The sequence below is a fragment of the Gadus chalcogrammus genome, chromosome 13 (genome assembly GCF_026213295.1).
Source record: "Gadus chalcogrammus isolate NIFS_2021 chromosome 13, NIFS_Gcha_1.0, whole genome shotgun sequence".
Lineage (NCBI taxonomy): Eukaryota > Metazoa > Chordata > Actinopteri > Gadiformes > Gadidae > Gadus > Gadus chalcogrammus.
This window is the reverse complement of record NC_079424.1, coordinates 10,521,284-10,545,055: the sequence shown is the minus strand read 5'-3', so window position 1 is coordinate 10,545,055 and position 23,772 is coordinate 10,521,284. Positions and strand designations below refer to the sequence as shown.

The window sequence follows — 23,772 nt, the reverse complement described above, 5'->3', positions numbered from 1 at the left end:
AGGTTGTTAGGTTTTTATTGATATAATCATGGTTGAACCATAGGAGTCTATAAATTAAATTAGGCACCCACTAAGGGGAACTCTTAATGGACCCAAAAGCAGCTACTTTCCGCCATTAGTATAAGACTTTATAATTGCGTAAAATTGAGCTTGAGTTTACTAGCATGGGTTGATTATCGTTATAAATGAAATAGACATAATGTAGTCGTTTGCATCTGGTGCTGGTATTTCATACTAGAGTGGACTGAGGGGAATGTTTAATGACTCCTTGGTCGCTATGATATAACAAAGAGCAGGCAATCTTCTCTTTCTAAACATGTTGACCTTACGCAAATGCTGTACATAGAAACACCAAACAGAGCGACTTAATACCATAGTTATTATCTGTGGCTCGTTTCAAAATGTATTTCCTATGTCCTATTGGAATGAAGATGTAGATATAGTACGTGCACGGCTAACAAAACAAAAAAAACTTTTATGCAACTAGATTATTTAACGTAAGCAACACGCAGAGTGGAAGGTCCACATGCTGAGGCTGGGCTACGGAGCGCTTGATGACACATTTATGTGTTCTTCCATAGGAAGCACATTGCGTATGATCGTCTAAATGACAATTATTAAAGCCTGAACAAGCTCTGGCTGTTCCAATGCGCCCACATTCCCCTTGTAAACACCAAGCTGCTCCGCTGTCGTCATCCCGTTCTCCCGACATACTTTCCGGGCTTATATCACCGATGGAATCACAGCAGGACCCCGAAACCACACAGACCCTCCCACACAGCCAAGGCAAGACTTGGACTGTAAAGATAACATGGGGAGAGGAGAGTGCAGGGGAGGGGGGCCGAGAGCTCACGGTGAACCCAACAGTGCTCAGACGTCAGAGCCGTGCCGGAGGCGATGCAGGTACCCTCTTTAAATGTTATCCTCTGGACTGCTAGTAAAAGTCTTCTGCAGCTACTGGCGTCACACCTGTTACAGCCATGGACCCCCCCCCCCCCCCGTGGTTCCTTACTGCCGGTTTTGATGTTTTAAAGCTCATAGCGTATCAATTACCCTCATATGGTTGAATGAAAACGCAGGCTCCTTACTGTGAATTGATGGCTTGTCAGCATACCCAGGGACACTGTTGTTGGTTACTAAGCGACCACCGTAGCACTGGTTCTGGTTTATTTTTACAATTCCTTTGATTTTGTTTTAAAGGCATATGTTATTTCTGCCGTTAGGAGTCGCTCAATCAAAATGATGAACATCTATACAAAGTGTGTTTTCCAATAATTTAATGTGTTCATTTTCACATTATACCTTGTTAAGTGGAATGGATTAGATATCTGTTCAAACGCAGAAAAACGGATCTGCTGGTCAAACAAAAATTGTATGTTGTTTTGGATTTGGATTTATGGGATCTATAAAATCATTCAAATATTAGAATATTACTAAGAATAAGCCGACTTTGCATATGATCGGTATTCTTCCAGTATTTCTAACAATTGTGCCGGCCAAGCTTAATCCCTACCAGATGTGTTCCTCCAGAATGTTATGTACCAAGCGAGTTATGAAAGCGCTGGGAACGTTCCAGCAGAGGGGGGAAAACCATACAACGTGGACCATCATTTATTTTCACACAACCCTGAAAAGCACATGCAGCTCATTCTTGCTGGGCACCAAACCACCCACAATGCTTTCTCTGACATTCAATTACGGTCCCCAAGATGAATAACGTCATCTTCTACAACTTGTTTAAAAACAGAATAAAATAGGGAAGTGATCAGAGTCCATTGCAGTTTGGGAGTAAAGCACTGTGCTTGATTCCCTGCAGCCATGTAGGCATCCTGGAGCGAGATGCCTGAGCCTTACCAGCTCCTGAATGAACTGTATCTGATAAAAGCGTCTGCCAAATGACTCCATGTTGTTGAGCAGGTAAATGTAATGGGATGGTTTTGCATCTATCACTCTCCAAGGTACTGTGTTCAACACCTTAATTACCAGCCTACCTGTACCGCCCACAGCCTCCCTGTTCTGCATCCTTGAGCGAGATGCATTACCCCTACCTGCTCGTCAACGTTACACATCTACAACTCACTGCAAGCCTCTTTTGATCAGCGCTGCTCACCTGGAAAGCGTTGTCGGCGAAGCCCAGGCCCAGCTGTCTGCACACCACCATGGCCTCCATGGTTCCCCAGCTGTCACTGCACACCGCCCCCCAGGTCAGGGAGCCGTTCCTCTCGGCCAGCACCTCCACCCGGCCCTCATACGGGTTACGACCCCCGCTCAGCCTCAGCTGCAGAGGGGAGGGAGAGAGGGAGATGAGGGGGAGGATAGTAGTCCAGACTGGTCTCTTTCTAGGACCAGTCTGGGGGGTTGGGGTCTACTGGTCTGCGGTTTTGGGGGTCTACTGGTCTGGGGGGTTGGGGTCTTCTGGTCTGGGGGTCTACTGGGCTGGGGGGTTGGGGTCTACTGGTCTGGGGGGTTGGGGTCTACTGGTCTGTGGTTTTGGGGGTCTACTGGTCTGGGGGGTTGGGGTCTACTGGTCTGGGGGGGTTGGGGTCTACTGGTCTGGGGTTTTGGGGGTCTACTGGTCTGGGGGGGTTGGGGTCTACTGGTCTGGGGGGGTTGGGGTCTACTGGTCTGGGGGGGTTGGGGTCTTCTGGTCTGGGGGTCTACTAGTCTGGGGGTTTTGGGGGTCTGACGGAGCCTTCCTCTTGAAGATAGTCATCCGCGATTAAAGTGTTTTGAAGAGTTTTCCTTCCGATTAGAGTGACATTGCGTAACATTGAACTAGCTTGTACCCTGAAGTAACCTGGATACATCTGTAGTCAATGCTGATCGATAGTGATTTCAGTAATGTTATCAATTTCAGTAATGTTATCACAGCCGATAACTGATGTATTCTACAAATAAAAAATCATGGTAAGCCCGTCTATCATTGTTTTACAAGAATCTTAATATCAACACTCGCAAAACCCCTCCCACTCAACACACCCAGCCAACCGAGCTACACTAGTTTGTCTGACAAGATTGAATAGTTAGTGGACAGAACAATGTTATTGAGTTATTTTGTATTCTGTAAGTCTCCCGCCTACTAACTTGGAGAGGCTCAATCTTTCATATTGTGACTTTATGTTTATGTCTATGCTTTATCTGGTCTTAGCTTGCCTTTTCTTAGCTGACCCTGTCTCGTCTTCGATTAAAGATATTAAAGGATGTGCCCTGCACAGAATAAAAGTTCATATTTCTCTTCCGAGTTTTCTTAGGTCAAATTCTTTTAAAGAAAATATATAAACCAGTTCCAGATTGTGCTTCATTCTTACTGCCTACTTTCAGGAATTTACGACGAGACTATTGAAGTTTTCACAGAAAGCTGGCTACTACTTCCACCTGTCCGTAGATATCATCCATCAACTCCAACTTCATTCTCATCCCTCAAGTTGCTAATCGGTCTTGGCCAGGACATCCATCATCTATTATTCCACTACACCCCAGATATACCACCCGTTGTCCCCAGAGGTAAACCCCCGTCAGACGACAGCGGATGATCTCCCAGATTGCCAAAAAACGAAACCCACATTGTGAATGTTTTCCCACAATGGATAGCCATAGCTTCTTTATGATCAGAGACACTACGACTGTACTCACTCTGCTGTTGAAGCCCATGGCGGGGATGTTACACTTGACGGCGGCGTCCTCCTCATGTCCGCAGCCCGTGGCCTCGCTGTTGAAGGCGCACTCGGTCAGAGACTTCTCGAACCCGGAGCACTGCACCTCGTTCATGTGCACCGGCCCAATGCCTGCACACACACAAAGAGGACAAACAATGGACTCCTGTTAACAACACTTTTTTCTTGCTGAAGGTTATTGCTATTGTCCACTTTAAAAGTCCCTTCGACACGTAAGTTTGCATGCATGTGTGTGTGTTTCTATGTTCTTGTTCACGTAGGCTGAAGCTGCTTTATCAGTTATAGTCCTGGACACACACACACACACTCAAGTCGTCTGCGGATGAAATTGGACTGGGTTGTATTTAGTTGTTATCAGCGCCAATATAATACCTATAACCATCACTATATAATCAAAGGGAGTGATTGACAGCCAATGAGGTTAAATACACAACAGAAGCAGCAGGGGATCAATAAAAACCAGCCGGTAGATTCCAGGGAATGCTCATTATCGTGTCCATTTTAAATGCAGGCTGGAGTGTGTTGCTACTGTGGTTGTTATCGGGCTGCCATTTTGGACTGACATATGAAGTGAGAACTTCCAAGTGTTTTGTGGACAGCTTTTGGCCGCAGTGTTGAGTGACTCATAAAAATAACCTGAAGCCAGAGATCTTTGTGCATCGTCCAAAAAAGCATTCCCATTGTGAAACCTTTAAAGACCACGTTCGCTTTCGTCACTTATGTCCGTCTGTTGTACACACTGCGTAGATAATTTTCTTTATCTTTATAGTTTATAGATGACAGTTAGATATAGCTTATATAATTTAGTCTTCATTAAGTTGCATAATTAACTTCAAATAACAACTGACTTCTTCAATAATGTGCTGACTTTAGTTTGGATAATCTTGAGTTGTAATCTTGTATATTCTTAGAATATTAACTTATTCTCGCACAATTCGTTGAGAAAGAGTTCCTTCTCGTTTGGTTTGTTGAGTCCCTCAACATACTTAATTCATAATGTTAATGTAACCTTTATTTGACCAGGTTAATCAACATTAGATGAATTGTAGTGTTTGTAATGCCATCTTTAAAGGTGCTGTATGTATGACTTATTATTTCAGTGTAATTGGTTTTAAAAAATATCAGTCAGTCTGAAATGTGTTGTTGTGAGAATTATCTGTCTGGAGTTGACACAGCCTGCCAATTTGGATTTGGATTTGGATTTTAGACCACTTTAGACCACAGGTAATTTCAGACCAATCAGTGCATCTCTTCTGCGATTGGTTCGGGGAATCCATCTTGCCTGTCAATCAGAGGTGCGTGAATGAAACACTTCTCAATTGCAGTAAATCATAGGGGGGGAGGGGGACTTTTTTGGTTGTCTAGTTTCAAAATGATGTTCTGCTCTCTCTTTACAACTTTGTAATCTTACTTCCAGCAGCTTTAACCCTGCTTCAATAAGTTGTGTTGTTATATCTACTGCTGTGCTTTGGGCATGTTGTTTTTGGGTGGTCAAGGAAATCTGGTGGATAGTTTAATAGACCCTTGTTGTTAATGTAGCACATTGATTAGAAACTGTTAAAATACTGTGATGTTCCATCACTATATAACAACTCACAACCTTGGAACATTATTGGCCAATCAAAATCAAGTATTCAGCAAAGCTGTGGTATAAATGAAAATGAGTAGCTGGGGACTATGGGTAGGCGTTATGAGGGTTGGTGGGGGGGGGGGGCTGTCCTACCTTGACCAAGCCGCGCCCCGGTCAGAGCCTCCTTGGCGCTGCCGAAGCCCAGCTCGCGACACACCACGGTGGCGGCCTTCATGTCCCAGTTGTCGTCGCACACCGTCCCCCACAGGCCGTTCTTCAGAACCTCCACCCGGCCCTCCCCGATCACAGCCCCGCCCCTCAGGCGGACCAAGGGTTGCTATGGCGAAGGGAGGATAACACGCACCGTAGAAGGATTAAACAACACGCGCAAGAACAAAACACCATCAAAGGTGACTGGGAAAACAGCCGGCTGCCTAGCAACCGTTGGAACGTTGTACACTCGACGTGTAAGATCTCATAGTTTATTGTTTCAATCAACACCATGCCAATTTGTAACGTATACCGAATACGTTGCGATAAATATTTATAAAAATAACTACTTCAAATTAATAAATAGATCCTTTGTGTTAAATAAGCAGGTAGCGGTTACCTTGGGAATAAGGTAGGGGAATCCAAACACGCAAAAACAAAACAAAACAAATGCAGCAAACAGCAAGAGGGATCAGGGGAAACTGGTGTTCACAGCTGGGCTGGCCATATGTTTATCACTTGTCTGCTCAGCCATTTCCAGATGTTTGGCCCGATGCTGCCTCATTAACGACCGGGAGATCGTCTGGCATAGGAGCGATGCCACGTATCGATGACACATTTGTCGTTTTCTCTTTCGGTCAGAACCTTGTTGTTTGTGTTCTTTTTCGTTGTGCTTTGTGAAGAAGACATCTTCCAGATGTCTGATTTTATTAGTCAATGTAGTTCCTCTCCCCGACAGTGGTTTATTTACTCGCTCGCCGTGCTACCGCACATACGTCACTTCCGTACGCACGTTGACTCGACTCAAATGGTGTACTTGTGCTGAAGGCAAAGTGGCCATTTAACATCCTCCACTGTGTCTTATCTCAGCCCCCCTGAGAAACACTGGTAACTTTTTTTTTTAAATTAAATTAATAAAAATTAAGTGCACCACTTTTAGTAATTCATTCATTCAAACGGTTAGGGGAGGCTAATACTCATTGAAACGGGAGTCTGGAAGGAGTCGAAAGACAATTTGGCAAATTCTCCTTCAACATATACAACTAATGGATTTATAATATAGAACCCTAACAACTCATCAAGACCTGGGTGTGTCCAATTCCCTCAGTAAGTAGCCTACATTATAAACCATTGCAGATTTAACGGAACGTAAAGGTCAAATCTTGGAATTGCACCCAACTGTAGGAATACTATTTTCATCTTAAAGGGATGCTAAAGCACAATGTATAGCTGTGGCCAATACAATGATATCAACTACATTTTACCAAGTGCTTCTTCTAAACTAACTGAAAAGTTCCTCTTAGCATAGCACGGTCCCTCACCTCCACCCTGTAGGCCTTCCTGAAGCCGGCGCTGACTGTGGGAGCGAAGGCGCGCCCGGGGACACAGCTGATCACCACGGGCATGCCCTGCTCACAGGTCCCGTTGCCCTTCAGCTCCACCTGCCGGCCCAGCTTGCAGTCGGACAGGTCGGCCTCTGTGCCCGTGCAGTTCACCCCGAAGCCCCAGTAGTTCTTCTTACGACGCTTGGCCAGCAGCCTGGGAGCAGATCAAGAGGAGAGAAGCAGATTGAAAAAGAGAAAATAGGAAATAATTGGTTGTTTGGAATTGACTGATATACCTAAAATCCCTAGTTTATCCCTAGTCTAGTCATTTAGCAGACACTTTTAAAAGCTCACACCGGCATGCAGTGCAGTCCGACAGGGCTAACACTTAAGAGCACTGCTCAAAGCCCTGGCGCGCTACAAAGCACCTTGTATTGACACCCATTATATTAAACAAAGAACATATAATGTGCTTTGTGCCCATTGCGCTTGCTACTACGGGACGTTGGGCTCAGTTGAACGCCTGGGTTGCGACCAGCTTCATGGTTAGTGGTTAGCTTCAGGGATCGAACCGAGTACCTTTCGGTTGGGGAGTCGAACACCCTCACCACTACACACTATCATGTTCCAGGGTGATACATAAGTATGAAGCAGGGATATTAGATACATTTTGGGGAAACTTGTGAGTGGAGGGAATGCACGCTCTATCCGGCAGCTGTGCGCTTGTTAAGTGATGTGTGTCGTCCGCATCTTCCGATTTCACCCTCTATCGGGTTACTTCATGATTATATTCAGGAATGTGGTGTTACTCAGACATAAACACGATCCAAACCAGGCTCTGGGGGGTGATTTTTCCCTGACGGCAGCAAAAAAAGCAACATTGTTGTGGGATGACTGACATTCACGTGACCCCGTGGTTTAGAGAGAGGAGCTCACTGGAGCGGGACTGAGGGGTACCCAGCTACAGCGGGACTTTAACGCTTGCTCGCCTGGGAACACTCCCACCCAGAGTCGAGCATGAAGCAAACCGTCTAATGAAAACAGCATGGGTGTACATTCACAGCCTTAGTTCGTAGGGCTCTGAAATTTGCCCACAGCTGCAGTTAAACAGATAAAACACTTCAAGTCCAATTTTAGTTTAGACACAGATGCATATGCTCATGCATAGATGCTATTTGGGTGAATGGGAAATGGATTTGGTGGAATGAAATGACCTGAAATGCAGTCTAACGAGACTCGACTTAGACGTCTTACGAGTAAGTGTCCAAATACAACAACCTCAAAAAATGGTAAATTGTAACTGATCTGTTGCTCAATCAAGTCAATCTATCACTTCCAAACTAATGTATGAGAGTCTGGCTTTTTGCTTTCGTCACTCAGGGCTATGATAGCTGATCAATATGTCGGGAATTATTTGTGATAACTTCTTGATTTATCACAAATACATCAAGACATTGATTTATCCTCTAGCAAAATATGGCAGCAACAATGGCTTCATGACTTTGCATCTCCTCCAATGAACAAAACCTTTGTGGTTGTAAGAAGCTCCCACAGGTTTTCTGGGGTTGAAAGAACTTTAAACCATGATGTGGCTCCCAGGACCGTTCCTCCGTGTGAAGCAACTTATGCATCACTGAGGCTCTTCTGGTCTTCATTTAATTGTGGGTTAGGAGTCTCTAAGGGTCTCTGTTAAAAGGCGGTCACAGTGAGAGGGGGAGTAGACAGCCTGAACAGTTTTCATCCAGATATGGAAACATGCAATGCATGCCTTAAAGAGGTGCAGACATAACCTTGAGTTTATAAGGCCTTAATTGGAATTGGATAAGATTGGAGATTTTTAATTGAGTGGATCCAATCGCCGGAGACAGCTCTCCATTATTGTGAATATGGGCTGCAGTACCCATTTGAAACGCTTGGTGTCAATGTTACATATTGTACCTTTAAGACATTGCACAGTTTTTATAACAGGCTGCACACGGGGTCTGACAATACAGATTACTAATGCTCTCCGGCACTTGAAAACGTTTACATAGCAGCAACAAGGAACAAAAAGGACCCCCCCCCCCCCCCCCCCCCTCCTACATCCCATGGGACTGAGTCACTTCCCATACACGGCCCATTCCTCCATCTCTCAGAGCGCTGTAACTCACACACACGACAGCCAAAAAGGCCAACGTGACAAGCAGCATAAATAAAAATGCAGCTTATGTAAAGCATCAGCCCAACGTTACGTCACGCTGGCTTGATAAATCAAACTCCAAGACGACTTTTGTTTATGTGGAACGAAGCAGGCACATTAGAGAGAAAGCATCCACATGGCGCGTTATTTGTAGGACTCCCGCAGGGGAATGTACCCTTATTGACATAAGCCCACCGTTTTTTGGTTTTGTTTTGAAACGGCACGGATCCAAACACTCTTTAGCTAAATACATAGGCGTTTACATAAGCAGAAATGAACTCTGTCTCGTCGTCGCGGCACTCACTTGTAGCCGCGGGCGTTGTAGCCCTTCTCCCCGGGAAAGCCGTACATGCCGCAGATGACCCGGCTGTTCAAGGGGGTCCAGTCCTGGCTGCAGATCTGCCGCCATTTGCCCCCGTCCTTGACCTCCACAAAGCCCTCGGTGACGGGCACCCGCTTCCTCTGGGAGTAGGTGGCCCTGATGCGCACGTCCTCCACCTGCACCGTCATGTCCTGGAGGGAAGGGGGGGGGGGGGGGGTAGGGATGGGGGCACACACACAGTTGGTTGATTGATTGGTCAGTCTCGCTCATTGGTGAAGCGATTCATTTCGTTTTGTATTCACATGCATCATATTTTCACTTTTGATATCTTTTGGTCGATATGACCTCTATTGCATATAGTTTGGATCACAAACATGGGGATGAACATTCTTGTGAAAATACTATATAAGATTAAAGCTTAAATCTGCTCTGACTTGTGTCCATCGGGCCTGGCCGGTGTGACTTGTGGGGGGAATACTATTTAATCTCATCATCTACCGAGTGTTTTGTCTGGAGTGGAGCCTTGGCAAGAAACGTGCTGGCTCTCAGGAGAGAACAATTCCCCGGGGAACTTTTCTCTGAAGCAAGCGCGACTACTGTTATGAGTTTTAGAAGATGAATCTTTTAGCAACAAAGGGCTTCCTGGTTTCATGAGCTTGATGTTTTTACTGCACCATACTCTTTTCATTCTTAAACGTAACCATTATCCTATCAAAACTAATCTGTCCAGAATGGTCCAGACAAACATTACTCGTTTCTCTTTCAGCAAAGTATGAAATTTAAATCGTAGAAGAAAGCTGGTGGAAATCTGCTGATTTGCAATAGGTACAGAGAGAGTCCAGAGGGTAACATCAGAAGACAACATATTACAGCCAACGCTGTGGTTGATATAAATACAGGGTGAGGGGTAACATCCATGGGTGGTCCACATATAGCTGGCCCACTAAGCAGGGTTGTAAAGACCACTAGCGAGACTAAAGGGTTACCATCTCAGGTCGGTCTCGTTGCTCCAGTTCACCTCTTAAAATGCCAGGCATAAAGCCTTTGGCCTCACTTGGTTGAGGTCAAACAAGCTACTCAATAACTGCCATTGTTCATCCTCACACACACACACACACACACACACACACACACACACACACACACACACACACACACACACACACACACACACACACACACACACACACACACACACACACACACACACACACACACACACACACACACACCCATCGCATCGCCAATATCTTCCCCTTCAACAGCCAACCACCAGATGCTCCCTAATGTTTTTTCCTGGCTGGTTCAGCCCGTGGTTGTAAACAGTTGTGACACAATAACTTTAGAAGATGAGTCGAGTCAGGGAGTTTAGCCCTATTTATATGTTCTAAACGTAGCAATGACTTTCACCAAGATCCCCCAGAAAGGTTTTCTGTGAGGAAAACGCAGTGGTTTTGGGAAAGATGCTGGTTTTCTGATATGGTGTCAGACATGAGGAATGTCCTCTCTCTTACTATGTCTCGGAAAACCTCCACTTCCTCCCAGAGAAGGGCAGAGAGGTCAGTTGGCCATTATCATGGGTGGTGGATCTCCAACATGGAGATCAGGGTTAATGTCGTGATGCCGGAAGGTGCTGCAGATAAAGATAGCCTGGTTTGGCTTATTGTTACAACCCCTCTGTCTTTGGGTAGTGGTTGGGGAAACGGATGTAAAATGGCCGGGTTATGGATGACGGATGAGTAAGTTGTGGTTGAACGTGGGTTTACTGGGGCACTGGTTAACATAACAAAAGAAACAAGCAAAACACCACAATGCAACCGGGCCTTGTGGTGACCTAAACTAACCCAAAAATACAGTGGGTAGCAACACTCCTAACCTAAAGTTTCTAAATAGAAAACAGCACTACGTGTTGTCAATGTGTAGAGGCCTCTGTCTTACGTCTCCCAAGACCGCAAGGTAGCAACAATGAACATAGAAATGGTGGAGCTGAACCATAGGTCACAATGAACGCAAGTAGGGTGGAGAAGGGAATCTAATAGACAATATCTATAATATAATAAGTATATATATACTGTATATATGATATCAAAGGAGCCAGCAATCCTATCAAACTCCCTAGAGACCCAAGCAGGGTTACCCTCAGCAGACCAAAAATAGAGAGAGCTAGCCAGGCCAAACTGGCTTTTAATTGTGTGGCAGGCCTCCCTCGCGTGGAACTGATGAGGTGATTGGTGGAATCGGATGAGCTGGTTGGTGGAGGAGGGATGATGATCAAAGTGATTCATTGATTGGCACCCGTACATGACAACAGAGGGAACAGGACAGCAACCTACAGACAGTGGACGTTACAGCAACGCATAGATGATAGCTTTGGTACGGTCGAGTTTCTGTGCAGTGTTGCGGTTTTGCATTTTTTAACGCAATATGCAACGTGTACATTTGGGAGGCTTTAAAGATTTTACTGGGGGGAAATGAAAGAAACCGATTTTTGGAAGATAGTTTGATCTGTATTTTAGGAATGAGTATTTCTGAAGAAGAGGGAAGACACGCACATGGCTGCCATCCGCCGCGGTTCCCACTTCAAACCTGGCCGGCAGACATAACATCAGCATACTTCAGTTTGCTCAACGCCCAAATCAACACCAACGGTCATTTTTAGGACTCCTTTGGAATGCAACGAAGGAAATTCCAACCGCACCAAACATAAGGACTCGCTAACAGACCCCATATAGGAACCCGGAGGGCTCGAAGCGTCCTCCATGGAGGTGAGGAAATAGTTTGGTCAAATATACGTTTGAAGAAAGAAAAGCACCAAACATGAGGAAACATCAGTTCCTGCTTTAGATTCTCCTGGGACCGGTTCCCGTATCCCCCCCTCCCCCCCCCTCATCCTAACTGCCAGAATGGGCTGCTGCTGCTCATTCCTCTCTGATTGACTACAGGATATTAGGCCAACATTTCCCTTCTTCCTTAAACAAGGAAGAAGGGAAATGTAGGTATTGCATCATTGGTCCATCAAAATGAGAGTGCAGCAGTAGCGCTGATGAGTGACTTCCGAATACTTTAGCAATAACACTGAATATTACTGGTACTAAACTATTTTAAACTGGAGGCCGGCAGAATTTGATGTGATGAATGAGCTGGGGTGGGTCTAGCAGACCCCCCCCCCCCCCCACACACACACACACACACACACATTTGGTCTGACTAACTCTGAAAACAGTGTTTTTCTTTTTCTCTTATTCAACTTATTCAACCTTCACATTCAGCTACACGTGCCCCCCTCTCTGTCTGAACATGAGGGGAAACCAACGGCACTCAAGCTAGAGAAAGAAAAGCAAATCTGTTAAATGGATCTCACAACTGTAACCCCCTTCCTACACACACACACACACACACACACACACACACACACACACACACACACACACACACACACACACACACACACACACACACACACACACACACACACACACACACACACACACACACACATAAAGAGGCCCTCCAGTTTCTCAAAGTTCCCCAACGTTTCAGAGAAAGCAGGAGAAGGTTCTTTCCATTCCGGAGATCAATTACGGTGTATGCAGGGAGAAACACACAAAGGAAAACATGCTTCAAGCAATCCCAACAAAGACATTTCGTCTGCGACTGACAAAACTTGAAATCTAAGCGTCCTAGAGAGCTCAAAGGTCATCAATCTATCAATGTAATGGTTCGACCCAAAGCACTGCGATGTTCTACTGGTGCTCATGTCAAGCAATTCAGGTCTTTTTTGCATCTTCTGACTGATTATCAAGATAATAGTTGTGCATGACGTGAGTAGTTTGCGTAACACTTTGTGTACAATTTGTGTTCAATAATATTGGGAAAATGTGAAACATAAATTAGGTTTATAAAACGATTGTATTGTCACACCAGCCATAAAACTACTTATACGTGCGTGAGTTGAGGAAAGCTGAGAGCAGAAACAGCTGTTGAACATGTGGACACATTGTGTCTTTTTTCTGTAATTCTCTAAATACGCCTGCTCCAGAACCTGATCTGTTTGGAGAGAGGGGCAAGGGAGAGCGAGGAACAGCGAGAGATAGAAGGGGAGACCGGGAAAGACTTCCTTCATCTCCCCAAATTCATCAGCCCTTTCTCCTCTCGACCACTCTCCTCCCTGTAAGCCTCTCTCTGCGTCGCGTTGGCTCGTCTAGCTCCTCTCTCTGTAAAAGGACACCCGTGCGCCTTGCAGAGAGACAGAGAGAGGCCACACCTTTGGCCCGATTCAACTGCATGTTGGGACCTAGGAGCTCTTGACCCATTGCATTCCTCCTTGGCAACCACTCACACGATTGTTCTCTTTGAGTCTTGGACACGTTTAGAAGAAAAGCCAGGTCGAAAGAAAAAGTATTCTGTTTGTTAGGCTACTGCAGCTACTGCTTATCCCTTTGTATGGAATAAAGAGATGATCTAACACCATTTCAGCCCGTTGTTAGGGATCTTTGAGGCTAAACCCTTGTAAGCAGGCATACCTGTCCGGACCTGCCGTCGATACAAAGCTCTGGCTCCTTTCCGTAACCGGACCAACACTTTTTAAACCAAAGGGTGGGGTCTGTTAAGGTTATCTATGGGAATAGATGTCCATATTCCACCGCTGCCTGCATACAGACATACTCAGGTCGTTCAAGTTTGAGCATGAAGAGAAGGCCATGGATAGAAGTTGGCCGGTGAAGACAAGCCGTAGCCAAATTATCATATGAATAATCGCAATGATAACCCAAGCTATCTCAGGTGTCCATGCCAAGAAGGGAAAGTTTTCGGAGCTGTGTTGTGGTGGTGCTGATAAGAAATATAAGTCTCCCCTTCCACCCCATCCCAAGTGTGAAATACTCATTCCACATGTGGGACCAGAAAGCTGGCATGCTGACGTTTGTTTGTCCTTGTCTGCCCACAGTACCGGAGGATGCAAAAAACCCTTCCCTGCTGCCTAGTTTTCCTTCAGTCGTGCTGGTAAACTCATCCCCCCCCCCCCCCCCATCAACCTCCCCCATACCACTCTGATGATGTCATTCGTTTCCTCCTCTTGCCTTGGGAAAGGAACATGTATTGCCTGACAGACGCGTTTTGGTTCTAGTCAATGATAAACACTTTAAAGTGCTGATTTAATAGTGTTGCTAATAGAGAACAGCCAACCCAAATAAATTGAGGAGAAAAGAGAGAGAAAGAGAATCTTAACTATGAGAAGTCCGAGTTTGCGCAACAGTGCTGATCAATCAGCGCCTGAATATTTGTCTGACAGAGTTGTTAAAGTGTTGAAGATGAAGTGGGTAGAATTTAGTGGCAGCTAGCAGAACAGTCCTGGCAGAAATGGGATATAATAGTCATAACTATGTTTTAATGAATTAATAATCCCATGAAAATAATGTTTGTGTTTTTGTTACCTTAGACTGAGCCCTTTATATCGACATAAGGAAAAAGACGTGCCAGCCATGTTCTACCGCAGCCCAGAAGGGCCAAATGGCTCTAGAGAGGATGCATTTTCAAGTGAAGATTCAAAATAGCTATCTTACTAATTAGCTAAATTAAATGTATAAATCTATCAATGAACCTCATCAGTTGATGCTTGACTACTCGATGCTGTCGTAGACAATGCCACTACAGTCCATCCTTTCTCCTATGTCGTTGGAAAAGGGAGGATACTTGTATACTGCGGCGATAACCTACAATGTAGGTAATCAAAACAGCCTCTGGTGACTGATAATGTAGGGCTTCAAAACTAAAACCTGGACGCATGACAGAGGATCACATAAAGACTTCTGGAGACGAGAAATAGCTTTGCCTTGTATTGCTGTGTGTGGGTTCGCTCATTATAACTGGGTAATATCAGCTTTATTTTCCACATACTGGGGTATTCCTTTTCCATGTGAATGTGGAGATGAGGTCAACCAAGGAAAAAAGGAAAAACACTAATGGTCATGAAAAAACAGAAGCCACATATACGTTTTTCATAAGGATAGGGAATCAGATAGCTATCATTTAGTGGGCAGCGCTGAGCACGTAGCAATTTGAAAGTCCCGTATCCTGAGTGTTCGTATGTTTTCATACATCAGATCCTCCGAGCTGAATATGAAACCTTCCCCAATGGTTTCATAACCACTTAGGAATCTAATTTGGTCAGCCGACCGTAGATCAATTAGTAAGTCGTACAGTAAGTTGATTCATATTTTCGTATGCTAATCAAAACCCCACCACACCAAACCTAGCAGCCCACCAAAACATCCAATGAATGTTCAACAGTAACCTCTGGGAAAAACAAAAATAGTAAATGGCCAAACCGTCTCAACACATGTGAAGGTGAGATTATTTCAAAGGGTTGAACAAATACAAATACCAATTTGTTTTACTTCCTAAGTACCCCTGGCACATTTTAAGACACATTCCGGGTGTAACCCATTCAGAATGCCTGATTCATCCCAGTGAATAAACAGGCTTGTGAAGGAACTGGGCCAGCCGTGGCTGACATCAGGTCAAGCGCGTACACAAAGTGCACCTGACCGTTGACCATTCCACTTCCCCCCCTACCAGACTAGAATCACCACGGGTTGTGAGTGTAGACCAGGGGAAATGTTTAAAAGGGTGGGGAGCAAAAACTAAAATAACAACTTCAGAGACACTAATATATACAAACCAAACAGGGGGGGGGGCGAAATATGGATCAAAGCTCAGATAGGCACCTGGACAAACGGTGAATAGGGTTACTGTAAGCGATGCTTAAGGAGCTCTTTACGTCTATTTTATATTGAGCCATGCCTCTTGTGTCTAGCCCTGTGTCTCTGGGAAACCAGGCTAGCCGTGTAAGGACAGGACTCATGAGGGATGGAGAAGGATCTACTGTACTACGTGCCGTCTGTTGAGTTCCCGTACGCAATGTGGACACTATTCTGGTGTGTCAGCCGCCACCGCAGGAAACCCTGACTAAAGTGTTAAAATATTGACCATCTGTTGCTATGTCGTCATTGGTCTGGCGGGATGGTGAATGCCGTCTGACTCCTGACTAGGGTCTCTGACAGATAGTGGTTTTACATTACATTAACTGCACTGGTGTGTTAGTGGGAGAAAGCCCCCTAACTCACACAAACACACGCACATTTTCCATGCTGACTAGAGTGGGTTCCTGCCAGACTAGACAGGAAGGTCTTCCCCCGGTGTGTGTGTGTGTGTGTGTGTGTGTGTGTGTGTGTGTGTGTGTGTGTGTGTGTGTGTGTGTGCGTGTGCGTGTGTACGTGCGTGCTTGCACAACGTAGATGTGGGTGGGTTTGTACACACATGGTGGGTGAGTGAGTCAGTTTAAGTCTCCCAGACAGCAGTGTGTGTGTGTGTGTGTGTGTATGGAGTTGGGGGCCACTTGTGTCGGCTGTACTATACCAGACCTGGCAAAGACATTAGCACAAATGGCGCATAGGGGGGCTCCCCGTTACGCAGCTCCCCGGCTGACTCAGGGATACCGCCTGGGTCTCTGCTGGGCACACTGGAAGAGTTGAGGCCTCCTGTGCTATGAGCTCATCCTGTCCCCCCAGAGGGCCTCATGCTGCCTGCTTTCATAGGGCTATTCTGGACTTCTTCATGGACGGTTCTGTGTCTGGGTTTATCACTGTTATTAGTGATTTGATAAGTGCTATTTAAAATGTATTTCTTGCTTTTCCCCTAATGCTAAGCACATCTGCGCGGCACAGCCCCGGGTAAAATTTTATAACTTAGAAAAGACTAGCTTGTGTACAAAAGGTGTCCCTTTTCTGTTGAGGTTTACTCAAACTCAGTAATCCAGGGAATACAACATGAATATTACATAGCTGCTTGCTTTAGAGTAAAGTCATGTTTACCCTACTCCCTTTCAGAAATGTTTGTGTTTGTGTGTGTATGGCCTTTGGGGAGTTAGGTCATGCGTCTCTTTACTGCTGCAGGCAGGATTTGAAGTGGAGGAATAACCTGGAGCAACTTGGAACAATAAAATAGTTATACAACTGTTCCTTCATCCTGGGCCTTTTTCCCTGTCTCCGTCTCCGTCTGCACACGTGCTGGCATGCATGCGTGCGTGCGTGCGTTGGTGTGTGCCTGCGTTTGTGTGTGTGTGTGTGTGCATGTGTGTGTGTGAGAGTGTGTGTTTCTCCCTGTGAACTCACCTCCAGGTTGTTCCCCACGTTACTGACGAACTTGAAGCCTGGCATGCGCTTCTGGGTGCACACGACGCCCACGTCCTCGCTGTGCTTGCAGTCGGACACGCCAAGGCCGTTGGAGTTGCACAGGGCCAGACTCTTCTCGTTGCCCTGGCAGTTCACGTTGTCCATCCAGATGCGACCTGACGGTGGAGCCACAATACATTAAGGTACTAAGCAGACTATTCTGATCCAGAGTCACTGGGTTCTGGGTATCGTCATCATGTCATTCATGAGAGGGTAGAGGTCTTTGCTCGAGGACATTGGTTTTGGAACCCTGAACCTTTGGGCTGGGAGTCAAACACTCTAGCTACTAGTAGACTATCATGTGACCCATGTGTCTCGAGCCCTCCCAGGAGATTGTACATCATCTACATGGTTGCATGTTTGCAGTCTGCCAGGTTGTATGGTCATGGTTATAACCCTTGTGGAGATAAATTATGTTACTGCTTTCTTGGTCTGACATACTCCTCCAACAACACATCTGGATAAGGCTGCGCCCCTGTTTTTAAAATGTGAGCTATTCTTAAGGATTGTAGAAATAGCCCGGAGATCAGTTAACATGCTGCAGGTGAATGCCTAAGGGGCAACTCGCTGGCCTGTTCAGAAACCACCATCAGTCTTCCGTGAGTTAGCCTTCGACGTATGTCTGACCTTGAACATGCACATAAACCTCTGTCTCAGTTCGTCCACTAGACTAAACGCTCAGGGAGCTCAGGGAGCCCAGCAGAGCTACTCCTCATGTGGAGCTGTGTCCTGCCTGCTCTCTCCGCCTGACCCAGCCGCATTCCTCCACCCCCGGACCTGGGTCAGAGGACGGGATGATCACTAATAAATTAAGCCCCTGTCCTTCTGGTGTGCTGCTGGCCCCGCCAGAGGCCATGACTCATCCCAGAGGAGTGGAGCCCCAGCAGCACAGCTCATGGAAACCACTGCTGAGAGAGAGGAGAGGATCACTGTGTAGTCGGAAGGAGGGGGGGGGGGGGGGGGGGGGGGTCAACCTGCTCATACCTTCAATATGACTTCATTACATCCGTGCTCTCAGACACGTAGCCAGGAGACATACACACATATACAGGCACAGGCACAGACACACTCGCACATCACTCATCGCCTTCTCTGGCACTAATACCACCTCGGTCCTCAGGGATTAAAAGCCTGTAACTTGAGTCACAGGCACACACGCAGACACACACCTTAAATATCCATGGAGGATGCTTTTCCTTGCCTTTTGGCGGGCTTGGGGTGAGGCGGTGGCGTATAATGCGGCCCTTTGAGACTGTAACTATGAATAATGGCTAGACAAGCCTAATTGACTTGACCTGACTGGACACACACACACACACACACACACACACACAGACACACATACACGTACACGTTCAAGAACAAGTACACATACACACACACACACACACACACACACCATTCATCCCTTCCAGAGGCCCATCATGCAGTACTGCGGTAATATACCTGAATAGGCTATGTTAGAACTATCAACGGCATCCTTCCTGGGAATATGATTTTTCTCGCCAGTGGAATGGAAAGGGAACAGAGTGCACAGGAAGTGTGTTTCCTGGATGGCTCCACTCAGAATCATAACAACCTGTCAGAGTTAGACTCTGTTCTGACTCATCACCGTCAGGTTTAGATGGGGATTGGTGGATAATATAGATGAATATTAGGATTACTGGCTGTGCAATGCTAAAATAAACTTCTGAAGTTGTCATTTGAAACGATAACGCTCTCTCATAAGATAGATTTGCTCGACATGTTATCCTGATAATACATTATACCATAATATATCATGGCTTAGATAATATCATATCAAAATGTTGTTTGTCTATTATCACACTTAACTGCACTTGAATGTGCACTTGCAAGTTGGAAGGCTCCACATATTGTAAGCCTGTGAATTGTTTGTTCAAGAAAGAGGAGTGAAAAAACTAAGGAGCTTTTACTGGCCCATTGGCTCCCCCCCCCCCCCCCCCCCCCCCCCCCCAACCGTCAAAGTAGAGACTATCCTATCTCTTTAAAATCTCATCTATTTAAAAAAAAACAATATATTCCAAACGGATCACTATTATATAATGAAAGTCTTCTCCAGATTAAATGGAAAATATGACAACAAAGTTTGCTAGACTGACATTCTGGGGTATATATAATATAACAACGTAACAATATCTGTATTAAATTTCGAATATCCTCTAAGCTACACAGAGGAAACCTCCTAAATGTCTGCCTTCACTTGGGCTCTTCCTGACGAATCCCAACCAGTTAATATTCCCAGCGGGAAAACATGCTTTAATGAGGAATGGGGCACTTTGATCTCTATAGCCGTTAACACTCGTTAACAACAAGGCCCGCTCTAACAGTGTGTTTGGAAGCGTGACAGTTAATGTAAAGCCATAAAGTTATTCCTACACGGAACAATGTGGAACGATGAGCGGACGTCTGAGTGCCTGGCTTCCCCGCTCATTTCATCTAGCCACCCCCCTCTTTCCCACAAGACACACACACACGTACACACACACACGTGCAGGCGGGCGCCACACATACACACACACACGCACACACTTTCTCTTTCTGTCTCTCACTCACACATTCACACAATAAGCGTGTCTGTGATTTAATGGGGAAAGCACATAGGCCCCCAGGTCATTGACAGACAGACAACTGGAGAAGGGATTGAAGGGATTTTCATGGAACACATGTCTGTACAGATATTTATATATCACTGACAAAAGTGTGTATGTGTGTGTGTTTGGAGGGGTTGGAGAGTGTGTGTGTGTGTGTGTGTGTGTGTGTGTCTGTGTGTGTGTGTGTGTGAGCGCGTGTGTGATCGCGCGTGTGTTTGTAGGGGAGATTTTTTAGGAAGTTGTGTTTGGCTTGGAGATTCACACTTATAATTATAAAAGTATTCTTCCAACGTAAGTAAAACAAAATAAACACATCAAAGAAAGAAAAATAAGCAAAGTCCCAAAGTTCAAGTTCGAGTCTAAAGAACAAGGTTGACCAGATGGATTCCCCAGGTTTCTGTCATTGGATCACAAAATAACCTCTCTGTCTGAATGATCTCTCTCTCTCTCTCTCTCTCTCTCTCTCTCTCTCTCTCTCTCTCTCTCTCTCTCTCTCTCTCTCTCTCTCTCTCTCTCTCTCTCTCTCTCTCTCTCTCTCTCTCTCTCTCTCTCTCTCTCTCTCTCTCTCTCTCTCTCTCTCTCTCACCCTGTCCTTGGCCGTACTTGGCCGACGGCGTCCAGGCCTCTGCGTCCAGGTAGCCCAGCTCCCTGCACGCCACCCGGGCTGCGTAGATGGTGAAGTCGTCGTCGCACACCGTGCCCCACTCTCCGCTGTGGTAAACCTCCAGCCGGCCCTCGTAGTGCTTGCGTTTGTCCCCGGCCAGACGGAGCTGGATGGTGGGGGTGGCGTTAGGGTCGGCCTGGGCCAGACTCAGTGCCCACCACGCCAGCAGCAGTAGGGGGGCTGAGGGCAGGCGGCGGCTGGAAAGTGTGTGCAGCATGATGCGGGGAAGACCCTCCTGACAGAAACCCCCTGAAAGGACATGATGATTTTCGTTATGCGGTAGGCTGGCAGCCTTATACAACTTTAGTCTATTATACTCGTTTCAACTCTACTTTACTTTACTGCACTTTCTTGCACTATTTCAATGCTATTTTTTGTATGGCTGCAGTGTTCTCCATTTTGTGGCAGAGGACCCAGATATCAAAGCCTTTTACAGTAACCTAAACTAACTCAAGCTAAAATACATGGCAATTTTAAAGGGCTAAATGTTTTTTTTTCTTTCAATGTCGGTAAAGGCAGGTAGCAATTTGCAGTACAGCAGCGTATGGCAGACGAGGCCTGGTTGTGAGATCATTGGGGATTTATGTAGAAAGACGCGTACAGTCAGTTAGCAGCCACCGGTCACGTTTGGCCAGTCTCTGCCACTGAACACAAGCGCTCAGCAAGGTCAACAGTCAGAAGCCACAGAACAGCCCAGACTTTCAGTGGCAGAGCCAGCGGGTCTGGGATGCCAGTGGATGAAAGATACACAGATAAAGACAAATTAGAAGGGGAGAAGGTGGAGAGAAAGAGGAAGATGAAATACTGGTGAGTCTAAGGGATAGACTGGGGAACGTCTCTCCTAACTCTGTATCTCTCTCTCTCTCTCTCTCTCTCTCTCTCTCTCTCTCTCTCTCTCTCTCTCTCTCTCTCTCTCTCTCTGGAAAACGTATAACATTTGCATTGCCAAAGCATAAGAAGTTAAATAAGATACATCTTAACTCTCATTACCTCTTTCTCTTCCTCTCTCGCTCTCGGGTTCTTACTCTTTCTTTCTCTCTCTTGTTTCCTATCCCTCTCCCACTCTTGCTCTCTCTCTGTTTCTCTCTCTCCCTCTCTGTTTCTCTCTCCCTATCTGTTTCTCTCTCCCCCTATTTATTTCTCTCTCTCCCTCTGTTGTGCTCTATCTCTCTCTTGTTCCCTATCCCTCTCCCTCTCTTGCTCTCTTTCTCCCTCTCTGTTTCTCTCTCTCCCTCTGTTGTGCTCTATCTCTCTGTTGTGCTCTATCTCTCTGTTGTGCTCTATCTCTCTCCCTCTCTTGTTCTTTCTCTCGCTCTCCCTCTCCCGTCCACCTCTTGTTCTCTCTCGTTTCCTCTCTGCCTCTCTCTTATTGTCTCTATCTCTCTCTCCCTCTCTCTCTCTCTCTCCCTCTGTTGTGCTCTATCTCTCTCCCTCTCTTGTTCTTTCTCCCGCTCTCCCTCTCCCCGCCCATCTCTTGTTCTCTCTCTCTCTCTCTCTCTCTCTCTCTCTCTGACAGTCTAACGAAGAACAAATGTGGAATCCTGGTGAAGGGCGCAGTCCGGGCTATACGTGGCTGCTGTTATCTCTCGGCCTACCAGGGCCCAGGGGCAGTATAGGAAAGGAGGGGAATGTTCTCCTCACCTCCATATTTCAACCCGTAAAAGTGTCATGCAGGAACCAAAACCCCTGCGGGAGAGGACTTCTGGGGAGGCGGGAATGAGGCCAGTGAAGAGGAGTAGAGGGGAGGGGACGGGAGGAAGTGAAAGCAATTATAGCCGGTGGTCAAAGTCAGAGAGGGGAGAAGGTGGTCAAAATGATGTCATTAGGGACAAGTTTAACTGACAGGGTTTAACTGCACTTTCTGAGGAAAGAGAAGCACACTTATAATCCAGTGGACTTGTATTGGATGAGGAAAGTGAGGCAAGACTTCACAGAATTAGAGCTGCCTCTCTTTCTGTATATATTCTTAGATGTATTCTACTTCACCATTGGAGACAGAGACTTATAATAAAGAGTGATTCATTAATCACTCTTTATTATAATCGTATTACTATAAAATTCATTATATAAACTGAAATCCGACAGATCATATACATTTTTCTTTGCAAAGGCGAAGACCATGTCTATATTAATTATTTGTTCCACATAATAAAGTTTTAGCAATAAGCACATCTGATACCAATGCTACTCTGGAGTTCAGCTCCCTCAGTGGACTTATCCCATGGATAAAGTTGATTTGGCTACATCTACCAATGAATTACTGAAACAATGAACATGTACAAATGATAGCAATTATCAAGACTTATGTATCACAATCTAAACAATAAACATCAAATCGGAGTTGGAAATGGAAAGTGTAATCCAATGTCATACATGCAATTGAAGCCCATTTTTTTTCCCCAACAAGCGTTTAAGAACTGAACCTAATCATAAATTATCAAAAGTTATACAAAGTTGGACTATGACTACTTACTTAGCAAAACGGAGAATGGGAAGTAAGCTCCTCACGTAGCCGTCCTCAGACGAGAAAAAGCCGTCTTAAATGCCTACTTTGTAACTTGGATGATATTGGAAATAGGCACTTGAATAGATTTTCTGCACACACTGGGCGCTCATCTGTTAAAGCTCATAGTTAAGGGGTTGTCACGAAGCGCCAGTCCCACTCGTAGAATCAGTGATGCACCAATCAGCAGTCGTCCCTGTATCCTAGCCACGCCCTACGTCGACGGAAGAGGGGTTACGAAAACAACGACTTGGCAGGCGATGGAAAAAACCGTAAGCATACTGTGAGTAGACCTTCACAATGGTAGGGTGCGTGATCGTCTACACGTACTGCAGCTCTTAACTTTCAAATGAATTAATCAGACAATTGATTAAAACGATCGATCGAAGCGAATGAGATTTTTTCAATCAGGTTACTTGAATGAAGAAAAAATGTCAAGATGCCATAAGACTTCTTGTCAGAACTGCATACCCAAAAGTATT

At 45.6% G+C, this 23,772-nt stretch overlaps 1 protein-coding gene across 1 annotated transcript in view; it reads right to left on the bottom strand.

Moving 5' to 3' along the window:
* loxl2a (lysyl oxidase-like 2a) overlaps positions 1–23,449 on the bottom strand; it is a 29,830-nt gene extending 6,381 nt beyond the window's left edge. The window contains exons 1-8 of the mRNA XM_056606652.1: positions 23,261–23,449; positions 20,710–21,036; positions 17,452–17,627; positions 9,263–9,471; positions 6,777–6,993; positions 5,398–5,581; positions 3,634–3,785; positions 2,111–2,278 (exon numbers count right to left, since the gene is read on the bottom strand). Of these exons, the coding sequence (XP_056462627.1) occupies positions 2,111–2,278; positions 3,634–3,785; positions 5,398–5,581; positions 6,777–6,993; positions 9,263–9,471; positions 17,452–17,627; positions 20,710–21,004 (1,401 nt within the window). The 5' untranslated portion in view covers positions 21,005–21,036; positions 23,261–23,449. The remainder of the gene's footprint in view (positions 1–2,110; positions 2,279–3,633; positions 3,786–5,397; positions 5,582–6,776; positions 6,994–9,262; positions 9,472–17,451; positions 17,628–20,709; positions 21,037–23,260) is intronic.
* Positions 23,450–23,772: the final 323 nt, after the last annotated feature.